The sequence below is a fragment of the Saccopteryx leptura genome, chromosome 7, assembly GCF_036850995.1.
Source record: "Saccopteryx leptura isolate mSacLep1 chromosome 7, mSacLep1_pri_phased_curated, whole genome shotgun sequence".
Lineage (NCBI taxonomy): Eukaryota > Metazoa > Chordata > Mammalia > Chiroptera > Emballonuridae > Saccopteryx > Saccopteryx leptura.
In genome coordinates, this window is record NC_089509.1 from 121,474,189 (window position 1) to 121,491,891 (window position 17,703).

Sequence of the window (17,703 nt, forward strand, 5' to 3'; positions counted from 1 at the left end):
TTCCAGAAATAAAAAGTATTGTGAAAATATCAGCGGTAGACTGGGCAAGGACGAGGAGAGAAGTGGTGAACTGAGAGGGAAATGAGAAGAAATTGTTCAGAAAGCAGCGAGAGAGACAGTCACAGAGGGGCCCGTCCAGATGCCATGTGGAGGGAAGGGCATCAGCTCTGTCATTCCCAGGTCTTGGCTTACCACCGGTGGTGGTTATGTAAGTCTGTGTGTTGGGATTTCTAGGGCCACCAACAAAAGAATGGAAAGGAGAGCGTGGCATCCAGGCTTGCGGGAGCTGAGAACGGAATAACAAAACAATCAGCCCACGTGGAGGTGCAAGAGGGCTGTCAGCCAGAGAGGGGCCGGCTCGGAGGTGCCTGGAGGAGCTGGACGAGGGGCCACTAGCTCAGGAACTGCGGGCTGTAGGGAGGGCACAGAGGGGCCCTGTTCCCCATCTGTCACCTGCCAGAGGGGGCTGAGGCTGTGGCTCTAGGATCTGCAGTCAGTTGTCTGGCTCTGTGACCCTCAGCTGGGGACACAGCGCACACCCTGTCTGTGTGGGGGAGCGGAGCTTCCATCTGCCGGGGGAGGGAGGAAGGGGTTGTGGGTCCCAGATACACAGGTGTGGCAAGGGCCCCTATTCGGGGGGTTGCTCCTTGGTTTGGCCCAGCTCTGTCCTGGGACGGTCTGCCAAATTCTTGGGAAGAGTGTTCTTCCCACTCCCTCCAGGCCCCTGTGGACAGGGCTTCCAAGGATGTGGCCTTGCTGGCCGCTGAGCTCGCAGAGGGTTTTGGGAACCAGTCAGTTCTCAGACCCTTTTATCTTGCCCACACTGAGCAGCTGTTTTATGGCTTCGGTCTACTTAGCTGAAAACAGTCTGTCAACATCCACACACAGAGACCTGCTCCCTGGCGAGCGACTGGTGGGCTCCTTGCCTGGGTCGTAAGCCTGCTGCTTAGCGGAAAGTCTGCACCACCTCCAGAAACCTGGGGGGCTCCGGTAGGAGTGCGACAGCCCCACGTCCATGTGACCTTCGTCCTGAGGACGCTCCCTCAGTCACAGTGGCCTTTGCTTCTCGTTCGTGTCCTCTGGCCCCACCTCACTCAGCCTGATCACCGTCATTTCTCTTCTCAACTCACTTTCCTCTCTGTACCGGACAAACCAACAGACCTGAGGTTATGCTCCCGAGCTCCTGGAGCTCCAACAAAAGACTGACAAGGCGAGAGCAGCTGGACACACACGCAAAGAGGCGCAGCCCGCTGACAGCGGCGCAGAGGGACACCCTGCAGGGTGGGGGCTCCAGGCGGTCCCAGCGGGAATCTCCTAGGTGCTGACTTAAGACTTGATAAAAGTTTGGGAAGCTATGCATTTTTGCTTTAGGCACTTTTATGTAAATGTTGTACATTTCTAGCCAATAAAAGTTTGAAAAGTTTTTGCAGTGATACATGTTCAATATCGTTCTTCATACCTTTGTTTCTAACGACAAAGCACCAGTCCCGGGCAGAAGCACAGAGGCAGGTCCGTGTGGAGTTACGGCAAAGCCAGCCTGGAAAACAGCCGATGTTTATTTCTGGGGTGAGCATGGGGCACTGTCCGTGCGTGGGGCGATCCATTCGGTGTTGTTTCCCGTCTGTGACGCATGCACACGAGTATTTACATGTACACATGCATGGGGACACATGTGGACCTCAGCACAAATGAGCTCTGGGGGTGAGTGATGGGCAATTTCATCACGTTGGGTTGCTTTTCCTTTTTATTTATTCGTTTATAACTTTCCCCCAAATAAAAATATATATTGCTTGTGCAGTGAAATATTCAAAAGGATAAGAGAAAAGGCCTGTCTCGTGTGTCTGAGCTGAACTGGTTGCCATGGAGACTGGATGCTTGTCAAAGCAGCGACTGGATGGGTGGGTGAGGCTGCAGTGGTTTCTGGGAGCTGGCGCAGCCCTCAGTCCGCACTGGGGTACCAGCGCCAGCATGGACAGGGTGGACGTGTGGGCCAGCACCTTAGCCCAGTTGATGGTCAAGAGGAAACCAGAGGACAGCTGGGAGCTGGTCCCCAAGGAGAACAAGGCCTCTGGGCACCTGGACAGCAGTGGTTTCCAGTACTGGCTGGAGGGACTGTTGAAGTGCGGTGGGGGGTGGGGACCTCCTGCTGGGTCCAGGGATGGGATGGGCGGAGGGCTGCTTGGTCACTGGCCTTAGGCTGGCCCTGAATCCTGAGACCAGGCTGGGTGTGTCGTAGCCCCTAAGGGGTGGGCGTAGGGGAACGAGTCTGCCCTGGTCCTGTCTCTCAGCAGGGGGGTGCCCTGGGTGATTGTGCTCCCCTCTGGGAATGAGGGGCAACTCCTGTCCAGTCTCTTTCAGCAGCAAGGTCAGACCTTGCCTGGCAGGGCAGTAATCCTGGAGCCCAGTCAGGGCCCTGCCCAGATGGGGGCCCGTAGGATGACTCAGTCACCCAGGCAGGGAGGGCTTTGTCTGCTCACTGCAGCATCTCCTGGTTTCCACGGCAGCACTGACAGGAGCAGGGGGTGGACAGGGCCATGGTCATTGCCCAGCTGTGACCTACACTGAGCCAGACCGGAGGGCCCCAGGGAGCTGAGGGGTGCACAGATGTAGGACAGTACTTGTGTGCCTGGCCTGGGGTACAGGCTCAGTGAGAGGCTGGGTGGGAGCCCTGGTAGTGGTGGGTGCTTAGTGAGCCTCCATCTTCATTGTCATGACAATAGCCATGTCAGAACAGTGGGACAACCCAGACTGGAAGGGTCCCAACCAGATAGCGCCCCAGTCCTTGGGGCATGCTAAGAGAGGTGCCATGGGGACTTGCAGGCCCAGAGCGGTGGAATACTGGCTTTCTCAGGTCTGAGAAGTACCTTTAAATACGTGCTGTTCCCACAGCCAAAGTGGGCAGGTCAGGGCTGGTTTCCAGGTAGAGACACCAGTTGGTAGGACCGTCATACACACAGACCTATGCTCTCCAGCAGAGCGGTCACTGGCCGTGTGTGCCTACGAAGTGCTCAAATAAATTTAAATAAAGTGGATGTTCAACAGTCCTTAGGGCACATGTCCCCAGCCTCTTGTGATGCAGACGCAGAGCAATGCCATCATCACAGAAAGTTCCACTGATGCCCCAGAGGGCTCCCAAGGAAACAAACAGGGAGACCTCACAAGCGAGTGGGTTCCCACACCTGCATGCACGTGCTGCACAGGGTCACTCGTGTGGGACCTGTGGGCTTACCTGTCTGGCCCCGGGGACACAAAGCTTCAGAGGGACTGTGACACCAGCACCTTCACTGTCCAGGGAGCTGAGCGGCTGCTTCTCATCCTTCATGCTGGGGGGAGGGGGTGCTTATGAAGTGTTCAATTCAAAGTATGGAGGGGCAGGGTCCTCTCATGGCACGCTCAGAGCCAGGGTCACAGGTGCGCAGGGCGCACCCTGTCATCCTTCCCTGCTCTGCCCATGCTTCTCTGTCTCTGTCCCCAGCCCTTCACCTTCCTCCTAGAACCCACAGCTGAGACACTGCAGACCCTTCTTTTCCTGCTGTCACCAAGACCCGCCAGACAGTCTTTGGCTTTGGGTGACATTTCCTCGGGGCATTGAAGCTCTTAATAACAAAGTGACAGAAAAGCAGCAGAGTGACTCATGTGTCAGGCCAGGCTTAGCCATCCAGTGTGTTTGGGTGCCAATCTGATGACAAGGTGTTTGCATTTCAGAGGATGGGTTGCAGGCTAGGGTTATGCACCTGCATCCTGTCTCTGTCCAGAAGGGGCTCAGGGTCAGGAAGCTCATGCTGGGCCCCCACGCTGTACCCATTAGGCTGAGGGGTGTGGGGTGCAGGGGCAGCACCTTGTGACCTCCACTCACTGCTGTCTCTCCTCCCCAGACTCCAGTGCAGCTGGTCCTCCTCCCACGTGCACAGGCTGGCCCACCTGTGGTGGGACAAGGAAAGCCTCCTGGGGCTGGTGAAGGTGTGCCTCTGGGCCAGGTGTGTCAGCTGTGCCCACCAGGTACCTGAGGAGACTGCCAGGTGAGCCTGGTGAACGTGCAACTCTTTCTTGACAAGCTGGTCCTGCTCACCCAGCAGCAGTGGTTCCAGGAGAGCATCAGCTCAGACCAGTGCCCCGGAGTCTGCTTCTGGGCCTCCGTAAGGCCTGCAACCTGGACCTTTGCTTCTTCCAGAAGCCCCCAGACCCCGCCTGGGGGCCTAAGGCCAGGAGCCCCAGTACTACCCAGGCCATGCCGACCCTGGGCAGTGGCCCTGTGGTCAGTCAGGCCTGGGACTCTGCCTGGCCCTCTGTGTCTGAACCCCTCTCTAAGAGCAAACACTTTTTCATTGAGGACCCAGACATGGTCACTGTCCTCTTCACCCTGGTGCATGGGGGTAGGGACAAGGGCTGTATCAGTGCGGCTGACCCCCGGGGGCTGCTGATCATCGACAGGGGCTGCACGCACCAGCCCCCCAATCTCAGGGCATCGCCTGCCAGCATGGTGCCCTGGTCAGCATCAAGGCCCCCATCCTCCATGAGAAAGGTCACCAGCTCAGCAGCATCAAGTCCTTCCAGGTAAAGGGCTTCATCTTCAAGGGTTGTGGCTCCGTTTTCAGCCAAGACAAGGGCCCAGGCTCTGACCCCAGTGGCAGCGACGGACCTGCTGGAGATGCTGCTCTGCCCGCATCCTACATCTTGGGTCTCATAGAAAAGGACGAGGGCTCCATCACCTTCCCTGCATCCTTGGCCAATGTCATCCAGGGCCTGGACTCCTTCTCTGACCTCAAAGGCTCTCTGACCTTCCCTTTCACCATCACTGACCAGCATAAGGGCAGGGCAGAGGGCAGAGGGCGGCCGCGGTCCCACCTCTCTGAGCAGCGCTCTCTCACCATCCCCTCCCCGTCTTCAGTATGTAAAGCACAGGGGCCTGCATGGCAGCGGCAGCAGCTACGATAGAACTGGGCGAGGGCCTGCAGGGAGGAGGACTTCCTGAGAGAGGAAGACAGCTGGTGCTGGCCGAGACCCCTACGAAGAGGTCTGGATGTGGGTGTGTATTGGCCTTCCGCGTCATCTGGACGACCTACCCGTGTACACCCAGTCATGGAAGCTCCCAGCAGCGTGTGTGAGGTGTGCGGGCTCCCTGCTGGTCCACACCGTGGCCTTCCTTCCTGCACCGCTGTCCAGGCATAGAGCAAAGTGCCCGCCCCTGGGCCTGTTCACTGCCAGCCGCCTCCATGGCCTGCTATCCTCACCACCAGCCCAGCCCCTGTCCCCACCTGCCAGCCCCCAACCCCTCAGCTGAGACCTCCGAGTGCCCAGTGCCCAGAGAAGGCCCGGCTGCTCCCTCGGCCTCAGCTTCGTGTTCTCTTTGTTGACATGCCTGGTTCCGTGATGTCCACCCTGTAATCATTCCTCAGCCGTCCCTGTGTGTCCAGGCGCTTGTGTGTGTTACACTCCAGTAAAATAAAAGTGAAAAAGAGAAAGCCACACAGCACGCTTGGGCTGACTGAAGCCACTGCCTACCACGAGAGTGGTCAAACTGCGGAGTGGGGGTCAGGACTCAGCCCGCAAGTCCCCTGACGCCAGCACGGCTTCTGGATCCCGGCCCGGTGCCATGGGACAGGGACCCGAGGCACAGGGCGCCCAGGGGACAGCCGCCCTTCCTGTGCGGGCCCACTCGCCACGCTCCCGGCCCTGGGTGGGGTCTGGAGCCCTACGGGGGTTGGTGGGAGGTCGGAGGAACCCCCGCCCCGCGCAGGGAGCTTGCCCCGCTGCATGCCCTCGGGGGATTACCGAGCATGGGGGGATCTCCAGCCCAGGGGTCCTCGCACTGGGGGCCCCCGAGGCCAGTCCGTCCCCATCCCGCCCAAGAGCGCCCGGGACGAAGTGGGGGTGGAGAAGGTAGGGAGAAGGCGGGGGACTGCCAGGTCTGAGGCAGGTCTGAGGCAGGTCTGAGGCAGGTCTGAGGCAGGTCTGAGGCAGGTCTGAGGCAGGTCTGAGGCAGGTCTGAGGCAGGTCTGAGGCAGGTCTGAGGCAGGTCTCAGGGGCCCCCGGGGCCCCCGCCCCCGCCCCCGCCCCCGCCCCCGCCCCCGCCCCTCCTCCAGCCCCCGCCCCCGCCCCTCCTCCAGCCCCCGCCTCACCCGCCGGCCCCGCCCCTCCTCCGGCCCCCGCCCCTCCTCCGGCCCCGCCCCTCCTCCGGCCCCGCCCCTCCTCCGGCCCCGCCCCTCCTCCGGCCCCCGCCTCACCCTCTGGCCGACAGGCGCGCTGTCCTGCGGCGCCCCCTTGTGGCCACTGAAGGCAGCGCCGCCCTGCGGAGACGGGGAGGGGCGGGTGAAACTGCTCCATCATCACCCTGTTTCTTTAAAACCCACCCAACTCCACCCATCGTCAACATCACTAGCATTCGTCTTAATGAACAATTAAATTTCGTTTAATTCATTAATAATCAATTACTATAATTATGATTTACTAACAAAAATGAGAGCGAATGCAATATTCTCACCAGATCTGTGGCTGACCCGTATTTCCGCACGCAGGCTCTTCTGATCTGTTCCCACCTTCATAACCACAGACACTGCAAGTGCATAGCCACTCCTTACAGCGACCAGGGCAGCCTGGGACTCGGGTCCAGGACACCCCGCACCAGAGTCCACACCGGAGCCACTGTGTAGCCCGAATGAGCAGGCTGGGCCTAATTAAATACCGTGTGGCAATCTACTTTTGGAAACCAAGTTGATAATAGATACTAAATGTCTACGAGGTCTTAAAGAGGACAGAAGACAGATACCTTTTAGGTGCAATGCTGTTTGTTCAGCCAAAGTTTGGAGGCCTAAACAGTTGGATTAACAGTGTGCTGATTTTTGGTAAACTTCCTAGTGAAGAGAAAATAGCCCCCTTTTTTTTTGCACCCTAGGGAGTGGCTACAGCAGACAGGAGCAGCTGCACCCTCCTCTCCTCAGCTTGGGGCTCCCCCTGACCTTCACGGCCCACCTGTTTCTAGGGTAGACTGTGAGGACCCCCCAGGGAAGGGTAAAGGGCTCGACCTAGCCAACCCGACGGCGTCCTCATTCACAGCACACGCTGTCTCATGGCCGGTGTCCTACAGGTACCAGGTGCCCTTGCTCGAAGTCCCTCAGTGGGTCCTGGGACACCAACCTGTGAGTCCCTCAGTGGGTCCTGGGACACCAACCTGTGAGTCCCTCAGTGGGTCCTGGGACACCAACCTGTGAGTCCCTCAGTGGGTCCTGGGACACCAACCTGTGAGTCCCTCAGTGGGTCCTGGGACACCAACCTGTGAGTCCCTCAGTGGGTCCTGGGACACCAACCTGTGTGAACTGCACCATCTGGAACACTTTTTTGTCCGAATTCTCTTAATCAAAAAGTCAGAGGGCAACTTGTTGACATTGTCCCCATAGTCCAGATATTCTCATCAGCAAGGGTAACCTGGCATTGACTTCTAGAAAGTTCCAGGTGGTTCCACAGCTCTCATCAGAAAGAGTCTGTTCCAGGCTGAGCCAGGGCAGATCCTTGAGTCCCTCTGCAGACAGGGCAGGTCCCTGCCCCCAGTAACCTGGAGCTGCCTGGGTGGGACAGTTTCCATGCTGTGTCCTTTCCCAGACACGGGGGTGGGTAGGTGGGCTGGCCTCAGGAATGGGCTGCTGCTCCCTGGGGGCCTCATAAGAACTGATGACCATTCTTATTATGAAAGTACCATGAAATATTTAACTCTCAGCAGCAAAGGCGCTGGGGTGTCTTGTCCATGTTTTCCAGGGAATTAGTATTCCTATATATAGCAGCATGGGGGTTTGTGTATGGTCTTTAGAAATCAAAGTTATTCTCTACATAACATGATTCATTCACTGGGACTGGCTGGGACCTCCCTGTGACGGCCGGGACCCATGTGGTTGTCTGGCAGCAGAGCAGAAGGACTGTACTGGGTGTCTTTTAGACCCAGGAGACTCCTGAACAGGACTCCTGCTTGTTGTAGGCAGGAAAGCAGAGGCAGATGGAGGAGTCAGTGATGTCCCTCGGCCCCGCCTGCTCACTGTGTGGCTTAGCCTTCGTCCAGTTCAGTGATCGGGACATCCGGGTGGAGCAGGTCCTTCTATGGAGCCTGCCTAAGATGCTGAGGCTGTGTTTGCCCTGGGCCTAGGGAGCTGGGACAGGAGCTGTGGGGCGGCCTCACATGGCACCGGGCGGGAAGACTCGGGGCAGGCATGCATGTGGCGGCTCTAACTGGGTAGGACTCATTTCCTCTCTGGGTGTGAAGGGGTGGGTACTGCCCTACACATAGACCAGGCTCCCCTGGGTGGCTCTACAGGAAGGGTGACCCAAGTCAGCACCAGGCTCTGCTGCTGCCCCAATCTGAAGGCCATGTGGATGGGCTGCCTGAGGCCCCAGCTGGGTCTTCCTGGCTCACAGGCGTCTGAGAGCGGAGAGCAGGTGGCTGGGGCTGCAGAGCCGCTGGGAGGTGTCGGGGTGTCTTTGTGATGTGCTGCTTTTAGGAGCAGCAGCGGGGCTTCTCCTCTCTTTGCTCTGGCTGCCCTCACTTGCTTATGTGTACACAGTTCTCTCATGTGGAGGGTCTCTCATGCGGGACATTTGTTGGGCACCCCCGGCACAGCCGACTTGCCCCCAGCACACACTCTGCCACAGCAACACTGACCAGCCCATGCGGAGGGCAATGGGTCCCTCAGAGGGGCTATGAGCCCCTGAAGCATCAGGCAGATGGAGGTGCAGCTCCTGGAGTGGCCAGTGGTTCCTGGGAGAGAAAAGGTCCTCCTAAGTGCTCTAGCTCTGACGGCCTCTGGGACGGGCCTCGGGCTGCCAGCTCACGGGGCTGCCAGGTGGCGTCCTGGTCGCACACCACACGCTCTTCTCAAAGTGGGCCGGGAGGGGAGTAGACCTGTCCCAGCAGCGTCCCTGGCTCTGCAGCCACCCCGCTGTCACCACCCTGTACGATGTCTGTGCCCCTGTCAGGGACCAGATGCCACGTCCAGGTCTCTGTCTTTTTCAGGCTGCCCAACCCTTGGAAACAAATGTCACCCTCCAGGCACAAGACCAGATGACTGCGGACAGACGATGGCTCTCATTCCTGAGGGAGCCAGGGTGTGGGGTGCTGCAGGGGTAGGAGCCCCTGGCCACCTCTGGACTCACTCTCGGGTCTGGAGGTGTGCGGGGTGGGGCAACTGGGCAGTGACTTTGGGCCTCAGGTCTGAATGGCTGAAACTTCACCCACTGGGCCTTGACTTTGAGCTTTATCTCCTGTTCACTATCCCACTCCCAAACCCGGTCCCTACTTCTTTTTTCTTTTATTTATTTTTTATTTTTAGTGAAAGAGAGATGAGAAGCATCAACTCGTAGTAGCAGCACCTTGGTTATTCACTGACTGCTTCTCATACATGCCTGGAAGAGGGAAGAAAGGGCTTCAGCTGAGCCAGGGACCCCTTGCTCCAACTGACAACCTTGAGGTTTCAAACCTGGAATCTCAGCGTCCCAGGTCAGTGCTCTATGCACTATCCCACCACTGGTCAGACCTGCCCCTCCCTCCTTTGACCATGGAACTTCCTGGGGTGCTGTTAGAGTGAGACCCTTTATTTCCCCTATTCTTTGTTTAGTTTTGAAAGGAGCCTGTTCCATCACAGCACCATTGTAGCCTAACCAGGAGAAGCTGTTTTATTTTTCTTTAATGGGCTGCATTTGAAACTGCTGTTTAATATGCCTGACCAAGCAGTGGTGCAGTGGATAGAGCATTGACCTAGGATGCTGAGGACCCAGGTACAAAACCCTGAGGTCGCTGGCTTGAGCACAGGCTCATCCTGCTTGAGCGCGGGCTCACCAGCTTGAGCATGAGGTTGCTGGTTTGAGCATAGGATCAGAGACATGACCCTGTGGTTGCTGGCTTGAGCCTAAAGGTCACTGGCTTGAGCCTAAAGGTCGCTGACTTGAGCAAGGGGTCACTGGCTCGGCTGGAGCTCCCTAGTCAAGGCACATACGAGAAAGCAATCAATGAACAACTAAGGTGCCGTAACTATGAGTTGATGCTTCTCACCTGTCACCCTTACTGTCTGTCTGCCCCTGTCTGTCTGTCTGTCTCTCTGTCTCTTGTTTAAAAAAACAACTGCTATTTAATAAACACACGGAAGGTACTCTGTCAGACACTCTGTAGCCACTACCCCTGAGGACAGGGCGTCTTGTCCCTCACCCATTTGTCATTTTTCCTGTGACCTCGCAGCGGATGCGTATTGGCCTCAGTCTGCATTTTCTTAATGACTCATGATGGCAAAATCCTTTCTTAGGCTTATTGGCCATTTGAATACTTTCCGTTTCGAAATGTCTTTAGTTTTGGGAACTGTTCCTTGTAGACTTGAAAACTGTGTGTGTTCTGCAATTCTGGGTGAAATGCTCTGTAAATGTTATTTGGTCCAGTGGTTGAAAGTCTTGCTTGTTTTCTAGATCCTGATTTTTATCACCTTTGCTTCTCCTTCCCTCTGAGCACAAGAACGATACCCTGCTAACGGATGTTCCGAAGTGCACTTCTGACCCTATTGCCCCTGAATTGTGAACCCTGACAACTTGTGTGTGACATATGGGCTTTACTGGGCTCTTAGCATGGTCCAGAGAGAGAGGAGCATGTGGGACCAGGACCACGGCCACTCAGTGCTGGTCTCAGCATCCAGACCTGTGTGGACAGGCACCTTCCTGCTTGGCCACGTGCTGGCTTAGGCTCCAGGAACGGCGCCGTCCCTATCTGTCCTCTCTGGTCTGTTTCAGGTCTGGGTGGACAGATGTCACATCCTCACCCTCTAGGCCATGTCTCTGTTAATTTTATGCAGCCTCATCATTTAAATTCTTTCCAGTCCTTCCATCTTGTGGAGTCTAATTAGCTTCTCGCTGAGGGGTCTGGATGAGTGCCCTGTTGGTGTAAGGGTTAGTTCCTGTGGCCGCCGTTACAGTCACCACAAACCTGTGGACTAAAACAACAGAACGTGTTTTCTGTGGCTCTGGTGGAGGAGGGTGGGCTGGGTCTCCCCGGCTAATCTTTGAGTGCACAGGGCGCCTCCCTCTGAGGGTCCAGGGGGCATCCATTTCTCACCTGTTCCAGACTGGTGGCCTCTGGTCCCTGCATCCACCTTCACACCTTTCCCGACTTGACCATCCTGCCTCTTTTCCCAGCTTTACTGGGACATGATTGACACATAACCTCGTATATGTCTGTGTGTAATGTGGTGATCTGACACATGAATGTGCAGGAAAGTGATTCCACAGTGATGTCCATGCACACCACCTCACCTCACCTCACCTCACCTAGTTACCATTGTTCTGTGGGGACCGCAGGACATTTAAAATCCACCTCTTAGTTACTTTCAAGTACACAACACAGTGTTGTTAGCTACTGTCACCGTGCTGAACATTAGGTCCCCAGAACGCACTCATCTGTATCGGAAGTTTGGTTCCTGTGACCAACATCGCCCCCTCCTCCCTTCCCGGCTTCTGGCAACCACCCCCTACTCTCTGTGACTATGAGCTTGTTTTTTTTTCAGCTTCCACATATAAGTGAAATCATGGAGTATGTTTCTTCCTCTGGCTCATGTCACTTAGCATAATGCCCTCAAGGTCCACCCACGGGCTTCTGCCTTACTCATGGCTGAGTAATATTCCCTCATCCACACACACACACACACACACACACACACACACACACACATACACACACACACACACAGCTCATGTTTTCTTTGTCCACATCTGTCTACGGACATATAGACTGTTTCTGTGTCTTGACTATTGTGGATTATGCTGCAGTGAAGACGGGGGTGTCCTTCTGAGATAGTGACCCACCTCCCTCCTGTGAGGACACTTGTGATGACCCCTGGACAATCCCCTCTCACACACTCACAGGTTCAGGGGATAGAGAGCTAAACATCTATGGGAGGGCATTATTCTGCCAAACACAGTGCCAGGCAGATAGCCCAGAACAATCCCCATCTCACAAACACTGAATCCTGCGGCAAAGTTTTGTCTTCCCAAAGTTGAGAAGTTTGTTTATCGCTCTTGGTTTCATCCCTCGTCTCAGCGCCCCCCCCCCCCCGTGTCCAGTCAGCGCCCAGGTGGCCCCAAGTCCTCCGTCCCCACCTGTCCTCCTTCACAGGCCTCCCTTCAGTGACTCTAGATCCCTAGACAGCAGTTGTTTACAAAGGAAAATAAATGTCCCCTTTTCTCCAGGCTGCACGGCCTGAACCCATCCCCAGCTCTCTGTCTCAGGTTGCTGCTCTTTAAGAAGAAGAATATTCTATAGAAACTCAGCCCCTGGAACTAGGATTTCAGGGACACCCTCCACACTTGCTCCTGGGGCAAATTACAAAGGGCCTAAGGGAGGAGGGGGTTTTGAGCTGAATTTCCACGGGGGCCTTGGGGCTGGGGTTCTGCTCACCTCACGTCCCAGTCTGTTCTCCCATTACCTCTTTCCCCATCCCTCCTCTCCGAGTGACTCCGCTCAGCTTTGCCTGAGGACAAGGCCAATGACAGAGAGGAAAGAGGAGGCTGGTGAATTGCTTGTGTTCCTGCAGTTTTGGCTCCTGCCCGTCAGGGGTGTGATTGGGTCACTGGGATCGTGATAGACAGCAGAGGGTGGCTTCGGCAGCGGGCTGTGCACAGCCTTACGGAAACATGAATGTGTCCTTCCAGCCAAGATGGGCTCGTCTGACGCCTCGGTTTATTGGTGTTGACAGCAGTGGTGTCTAAGTATATCTTCAGATAAAATTACCGCCTGCAACCCCACCTTTGTGTTAGCGAGTGACTCCTATTCTCAAACTATTTTTAGGGTTATTAATCACCCAGCTCCCCAGGGTGGTTATCAATGGAATCTTTTGAGTCACGAACGATGACAGAAGAGAGTGTTCGTCCGTCTGTGTCGTGTTCTCTCCACTTGTTCTTTCTGGATTTTCCGCTTGTCTATCCAGACCATGAGGTAAGCTGTGGAAATGCCCTCTAACTGAGGAGTCTATGGGCACAGAAGGTCCCCACTGCTGTGGTCAGACCCTTTTCTCTGGGTAGCTCCCTGGAGAGTCCCGAGGTTGGGTGCAGCCTGCGTCTTCCCTTCCCTTTGGCAATTTGACGGAGGGTCAAAACAAAACAGAACCCAAACCAACAAGCCACTAAGCCTGGAGAGATGACGTGAGACCCCAGAAGGCTATAAGCTAGACTCCAGTCCCAAACCAGCAGCTTCTGTGTCACTGGGGCACGTGCCAATGAGAACGCGGGTTGTCGAGTTTGGGAGCAAATATGAGGACAGTCACTGCTGGAGTCCAGGTCCTCGTCTGGGGATGAGATAGTCCAGGTCCTGCGGCAGCCTGGTCTCTGCTGTGTGCTCTGTCCCTTGCCCGTCCACGGTGGTCACAGCCCCAACTGGGGCATCAGGACGGATGAAATCCTTTGTGGCCTTAAGAAAGGTATGCCTCGGCAAGCCAGAGTTTTTCCAACTGTAAACATAAGGGTATTTTGAAAAGGAAGATGGCCTGACCTGTGGTGGCGCAGTGGATAAAGCATCGACGTGGAACGCTGAGGTCGTCGGTTCGAAACCCTGGGCTTACCCGGTCAAGGCATATATGGGAGTTGATGCTTCTTACTCTCCCACCCTCTCTTTTCTCTCTAAAATGAGTAAATAATATCTTTTTTTTTAAAAAGAAAAAGCATAAAGCTTTATACAGCATTTCATTAGGCATTATGCTAAGGTTGAGATCTATGGACATTTTTTGATCAAAGATGAAATGAAATTTTCAAGTTGGAGGCCAGAAACCCTTGTGTTGCAGCAGATTTCTTTCTGTGGCTTGTTGCAAGTTAGTAACGTCCTGGTCAGCTTTTTTTTTTTTTGTATTTTTTTTCTGAAGCTGGAAACGGGGAGAAACAGTCAGACAGACTCCCGCATGCGCCTGACCGGGATCCACCCGGCACGCCCACCAGGGGCAACGCTCTGCCCCAAGGGGCGATGCTCTGCCCCTCCGGTGCGTCGCTCTGCCGCGACCAGAGCCACTCTAGCGCCTGGGGCAGAGGCCAAGGAGCCATCCCCAGCGCCCGGGCCATCTTTGCTCCCATGGAGCCTTGGCTGCGGGAGGGGAAGAGAGAGACAGAGAGGAAGGAGGGAGGGGGGGTGGAAAGCAAATGGGCACTTCTCCTATGTGCCCTGGCCGGGAATCGAACCAGGGTCCCCCGCATGCCAGGCCAATGCTCTACCGCTGAGCCAACCGGCCAGGGCTATGGTCAGCTTTTAAGATGTGTGAATTTTAAAGATATTATATAAAGAAAATATTCCACAAACAATCCAGTTACCTCAGGTTTTGTTCGACACCTACCACGTACTGGAAAAGCAAAGCCAGCGGCACCTGGGCAGTGGAGCGCAGTGGTGGGCAGGGCTCTGCTGGCGTCCCCACGTGCAGCCGGCGGCTCAGCCTTCAGGGAGCCCAGGCGCTGGTCTCCCTGCGTGCAGGACTTAGGACGCCGTCCTGTCTCTGGTGTGGAGGGATGGCCGCCGGGCAGTCTCCAGGGGCGTCTGCAGGGTCCTGTGCCTCTCCTCCAGCTTCCGAGACCATTCTCCCCGAAGCCTGGGACAGCAGGAATTAGGCCCTGTGAGTCACCTTCCCAGGACCAGGTGACAGCCAGCCCTTGTCTGTCGGCACCGCGCACATGTGTGAGCACAGCCGCCTACGCCCCGGGCTGCGTCCCCACCCAGCCGGCACCCATGACCTTGTGTTCCTCTCCTTCCTTCTCTGAGCCTGCCTGTCCATCCAGCCTGACCTCATCAGAAGGTGGCAGGCATATGGTTGCCACCATAGCACAAGGTACCTGGAGGTCTCGCTGCCAGGAAACCAGGTTCAGGGGTCCAGGCTCCACCAGCCCCAGATGTCCGCCCACGCACAATGATTACCGGGTGCCTTCAGGCCTGATTGTGTGGTCTGGCTTTAGAGCAGGGGTCCCCAAACTTTTTACACAGGGGGCCAGTTCACTGTCCCTCAGACCATTGGAGGGCCGGACTATAAAAAAAACTATGAACAAATCCCTATGCACACTGCACATATCTTATTTTAAAGTAAAAAAAAAAAAAAAAACGGGAACAAATATAATATTTAAAATAAAGAACAAGTAAATTTAAATCAACAAACTGACCAGTATTTCAATGGGAACTATGCTCCTCTCACTGACCACCAATGAAAGAGGTGCCCCTTCCGGAAGTGCGGCAGGGGCTGGATAAATGGCCTCAGGGGGCCACATGCGGCCCGCGGGCCGTAGTTTGGGGATCCCTGCTTTAGAGGATGGGATGGGAGCCCTGCTCTGGCTGACCTCTGGGGCTGGTGACAACTTGGTAAAGACATCCACTCAGATACTTGTCCCACCACCTCGGGGCCTGGGTGAGGAAGGCATCTCTGAGCATCAGGTGTTCATCAGGACAGTGGTGCCCCTCTTTCTGCGTCTGAGCCCATGAATGATGGCCCCACACATGACGGCCACCGTCCTGTCCTTGTACCAGAGCCTGGCTGCTGACTGACTGCCCCAGGGTCGGACAGCTTCCGGGAACTGCTGGGTGCCTGTAAGGGTGTTCTCAAGGACTGCTGTTGTCCAGAGGACAGGGCATGCCCTGGCTGTGGTCTGTGGTCCTGACAACAGTCACATCTTCCCAGAGAGGCACAGAGTGTCATGAGTCACAGCCCTGTCCCGATCAGCTCAGGATTTTTTTTTTTTTTTTTGTATTTTTCTGAAGTTAGAAACCAGGAGAGACAGACAGACTCCCGCATGCGCCCGACCGGGATCCACCTGGCACGCCCACCAGGGGGCGACGCTCTGCCGCGACCAGAGCCACTCCAGCACCTGGGGCAGAGGCCAAGGAGCCATCCCAAGCGCCTGGGCCATCTTTGCTCCAATGGAGCCTCGGCTGTGGGAGGGAAAGAGAGAGACAGAGAGGAAGGAGAGGGGGAGGGGTGGAGAAGCAAATGGGCACTTCTCCTGTGTGCCCTGGCCGGGAATCGAACCCGGGACTCCTACATGCCAGGCCAACGCTCTACCACTGAGCCAACCGGCCAGGGCCCAGCTCAGGATTTTGATGGCATACTCAGCTGGTGCTGATGGCACCCTCACGTATTGGGTCCAGAGCCCACTCCTGGGATCTGAACCCTGGGCACAAGACCCAGAAGGTCCCAGAGCCTGATGACAGAAGAGGACAGGGATGAAGCCCTAAGACCCTGGGATGGAACTGTGGCTGGGAGGAGCCATCAGGGTGAGGACTTGCTCCCAGAGCTGAGGTGGGGGCCATGCCGTGTGGAAAGGAGGGCACCACGGCCACCCTACCTGTGCCTAGCCAGGGCAGGTGTCCAGAATGACTGAGCTCATCCCCTAGCCGGGGGGGTGACAGGCGGGGGAGGGCAGGCCAGCGCAGCAACCAGACCTCTGGTGGCTGGAAGGTCAGTCCATTGGTCCAGGCCTCTGCCAGGATTCTCCTTCCCAGCCTGCTTCCAAGGTAGCAGGTGCTGGTGCTATTTGGGTAAGAGGCTGTGGTCACTTTAGTGTTTTTGGCCATTTACATCCTTGTCAAGGTGTGAATTATGTGATAATCTGCCCTCTTAGCTGTTCCCTATCAGATATTCTGGGCTTGCTTGGGGCCTCATAGGAGGCCCCCCTCAGCACCCAGGTCTCTGGAGTTGGCTGCAGAAAGGAAGGGCTTTCATCTTGGAATCTGCAGTCATGCAAATGTGTAGGAGCACCATCAGAAAGTCAGACCAAAGCAGCGTATGCCTCCATAACAAATTCCACAAATGCTCAGGAGTTCAAGAATGAAGGGGCGGGGTGATGTAATGGGAGCTGGAGGGATGGGGTGATGAAGAGAGGGGGGATGGGGTAGGGGAAGGAGTGTGGGGGATGGACTGGGGGAAGGAGTGTGGGGGATGGAATGGGGGAAGGAGGGTTGAGGGACGGCACCCTGGGGTGTTCCTCTATCCCGGGTATACAATGTTGTGATTTGAAGCTCAGTTCATGTGGTAGTGTTTGCAATGGAGGTATCTCCACCTGCCACGTGAGATTTGGGAGTGGAATGCTCTTGCTGGGGACGGGGCTGCGTGAGCCCATCAGGCGGGCTGGTCCGCAGCCCCCACCCCCACCCTGCCCACCGCCCACCTGTCCAGCGCACTCCTGCGCCCACCTGTCCAGGGCACTCCTGCGCCCACCTGTCCAGCGCACTCCTGCGCCCACCTGTCCAGCGCACTCCTGCGCCCACCTGTCCAGCGCACTCCTGCGGATCCGCTCGCCCTCATTCTGCAACTGCTGTGTGTGGACCTGGATTTTCTTCTCCCAGAACACTGTCAGCTCTTCTGCCCCAGAGGCCACCCATCCTGAATGCTTCAGAGCACAGCTTTTACTCATTTCCTGGAAGAGGAAATAACACAGGGACTCAGCCGATTTGTGCTTCGTTCTCAGAGCACAGGAGAGCCAGCAGGTTAGCAATGAGGATGCTGGTTCAGCCCCTACCTTCACACTGTGCCCAGCCTGCTAAACCCTCGGCCATTTATTCGATAGAATATGGTAGAATATGAAGTTCATGTCCAACCGATTATTTTGCACTGAAACAACTCTGAAATTAGGTCATCACTATTATCAGAACACAAGCACATAACTGACAAGACAGTCTGTAAGGAACAGCTCTGACCATGCAGAGAACTTATTTCTGTTAAAGCCACATTG

The 17,703-nt window shown here is 56.0% G+C and overlaps 1 protein-coding gene across 3 annotated transcripts; it reads right to left on the reverse strand.

Annotated features, from left to right (window-relative positions):
• Positions 1-10,776: 10,776 nt before the first annotated feature.
• FAM240C (family with sequence similarity 240 member C) lies at positions 10,777-17,385 on the reverse strand. 3 transcript variants are annotated; one of them, XR_010746629.1, is made up of 3 exons: positions 17,240-17,385; positions 14,331-14,579; positions 10,777-10,952 (listed from the first exon to the last, which is right to left on the reverse strand). XR_010746629.1 is itself a non-coding variant. In XM_066345794.1 (2 exons), exons 1-2 carry the CDS (start codon positions 17,383-17,385, stop codon positions 14,468-14,470), a joined length of 258 nt encoding a protein of 85 aa, XP_066201891.1. In that variant the 3' UTR covers positions 14,261-14,467. The 3 variants fall into 3 exon arrangements, 1 of the variants encoding a protein (XP_066201891.1); XR_010746628.1 differs by lacking the exon at positions 10,777-10,952 and adding an exon at positions 12,830-13,460; XM_066345794.1 differs by lacking the exon at positions 10,777-10,952 and having other exon boundaries at positions 14,261-14,579.
• Positions 17,386-17,703: the final 318 nt, after the last annotated feature.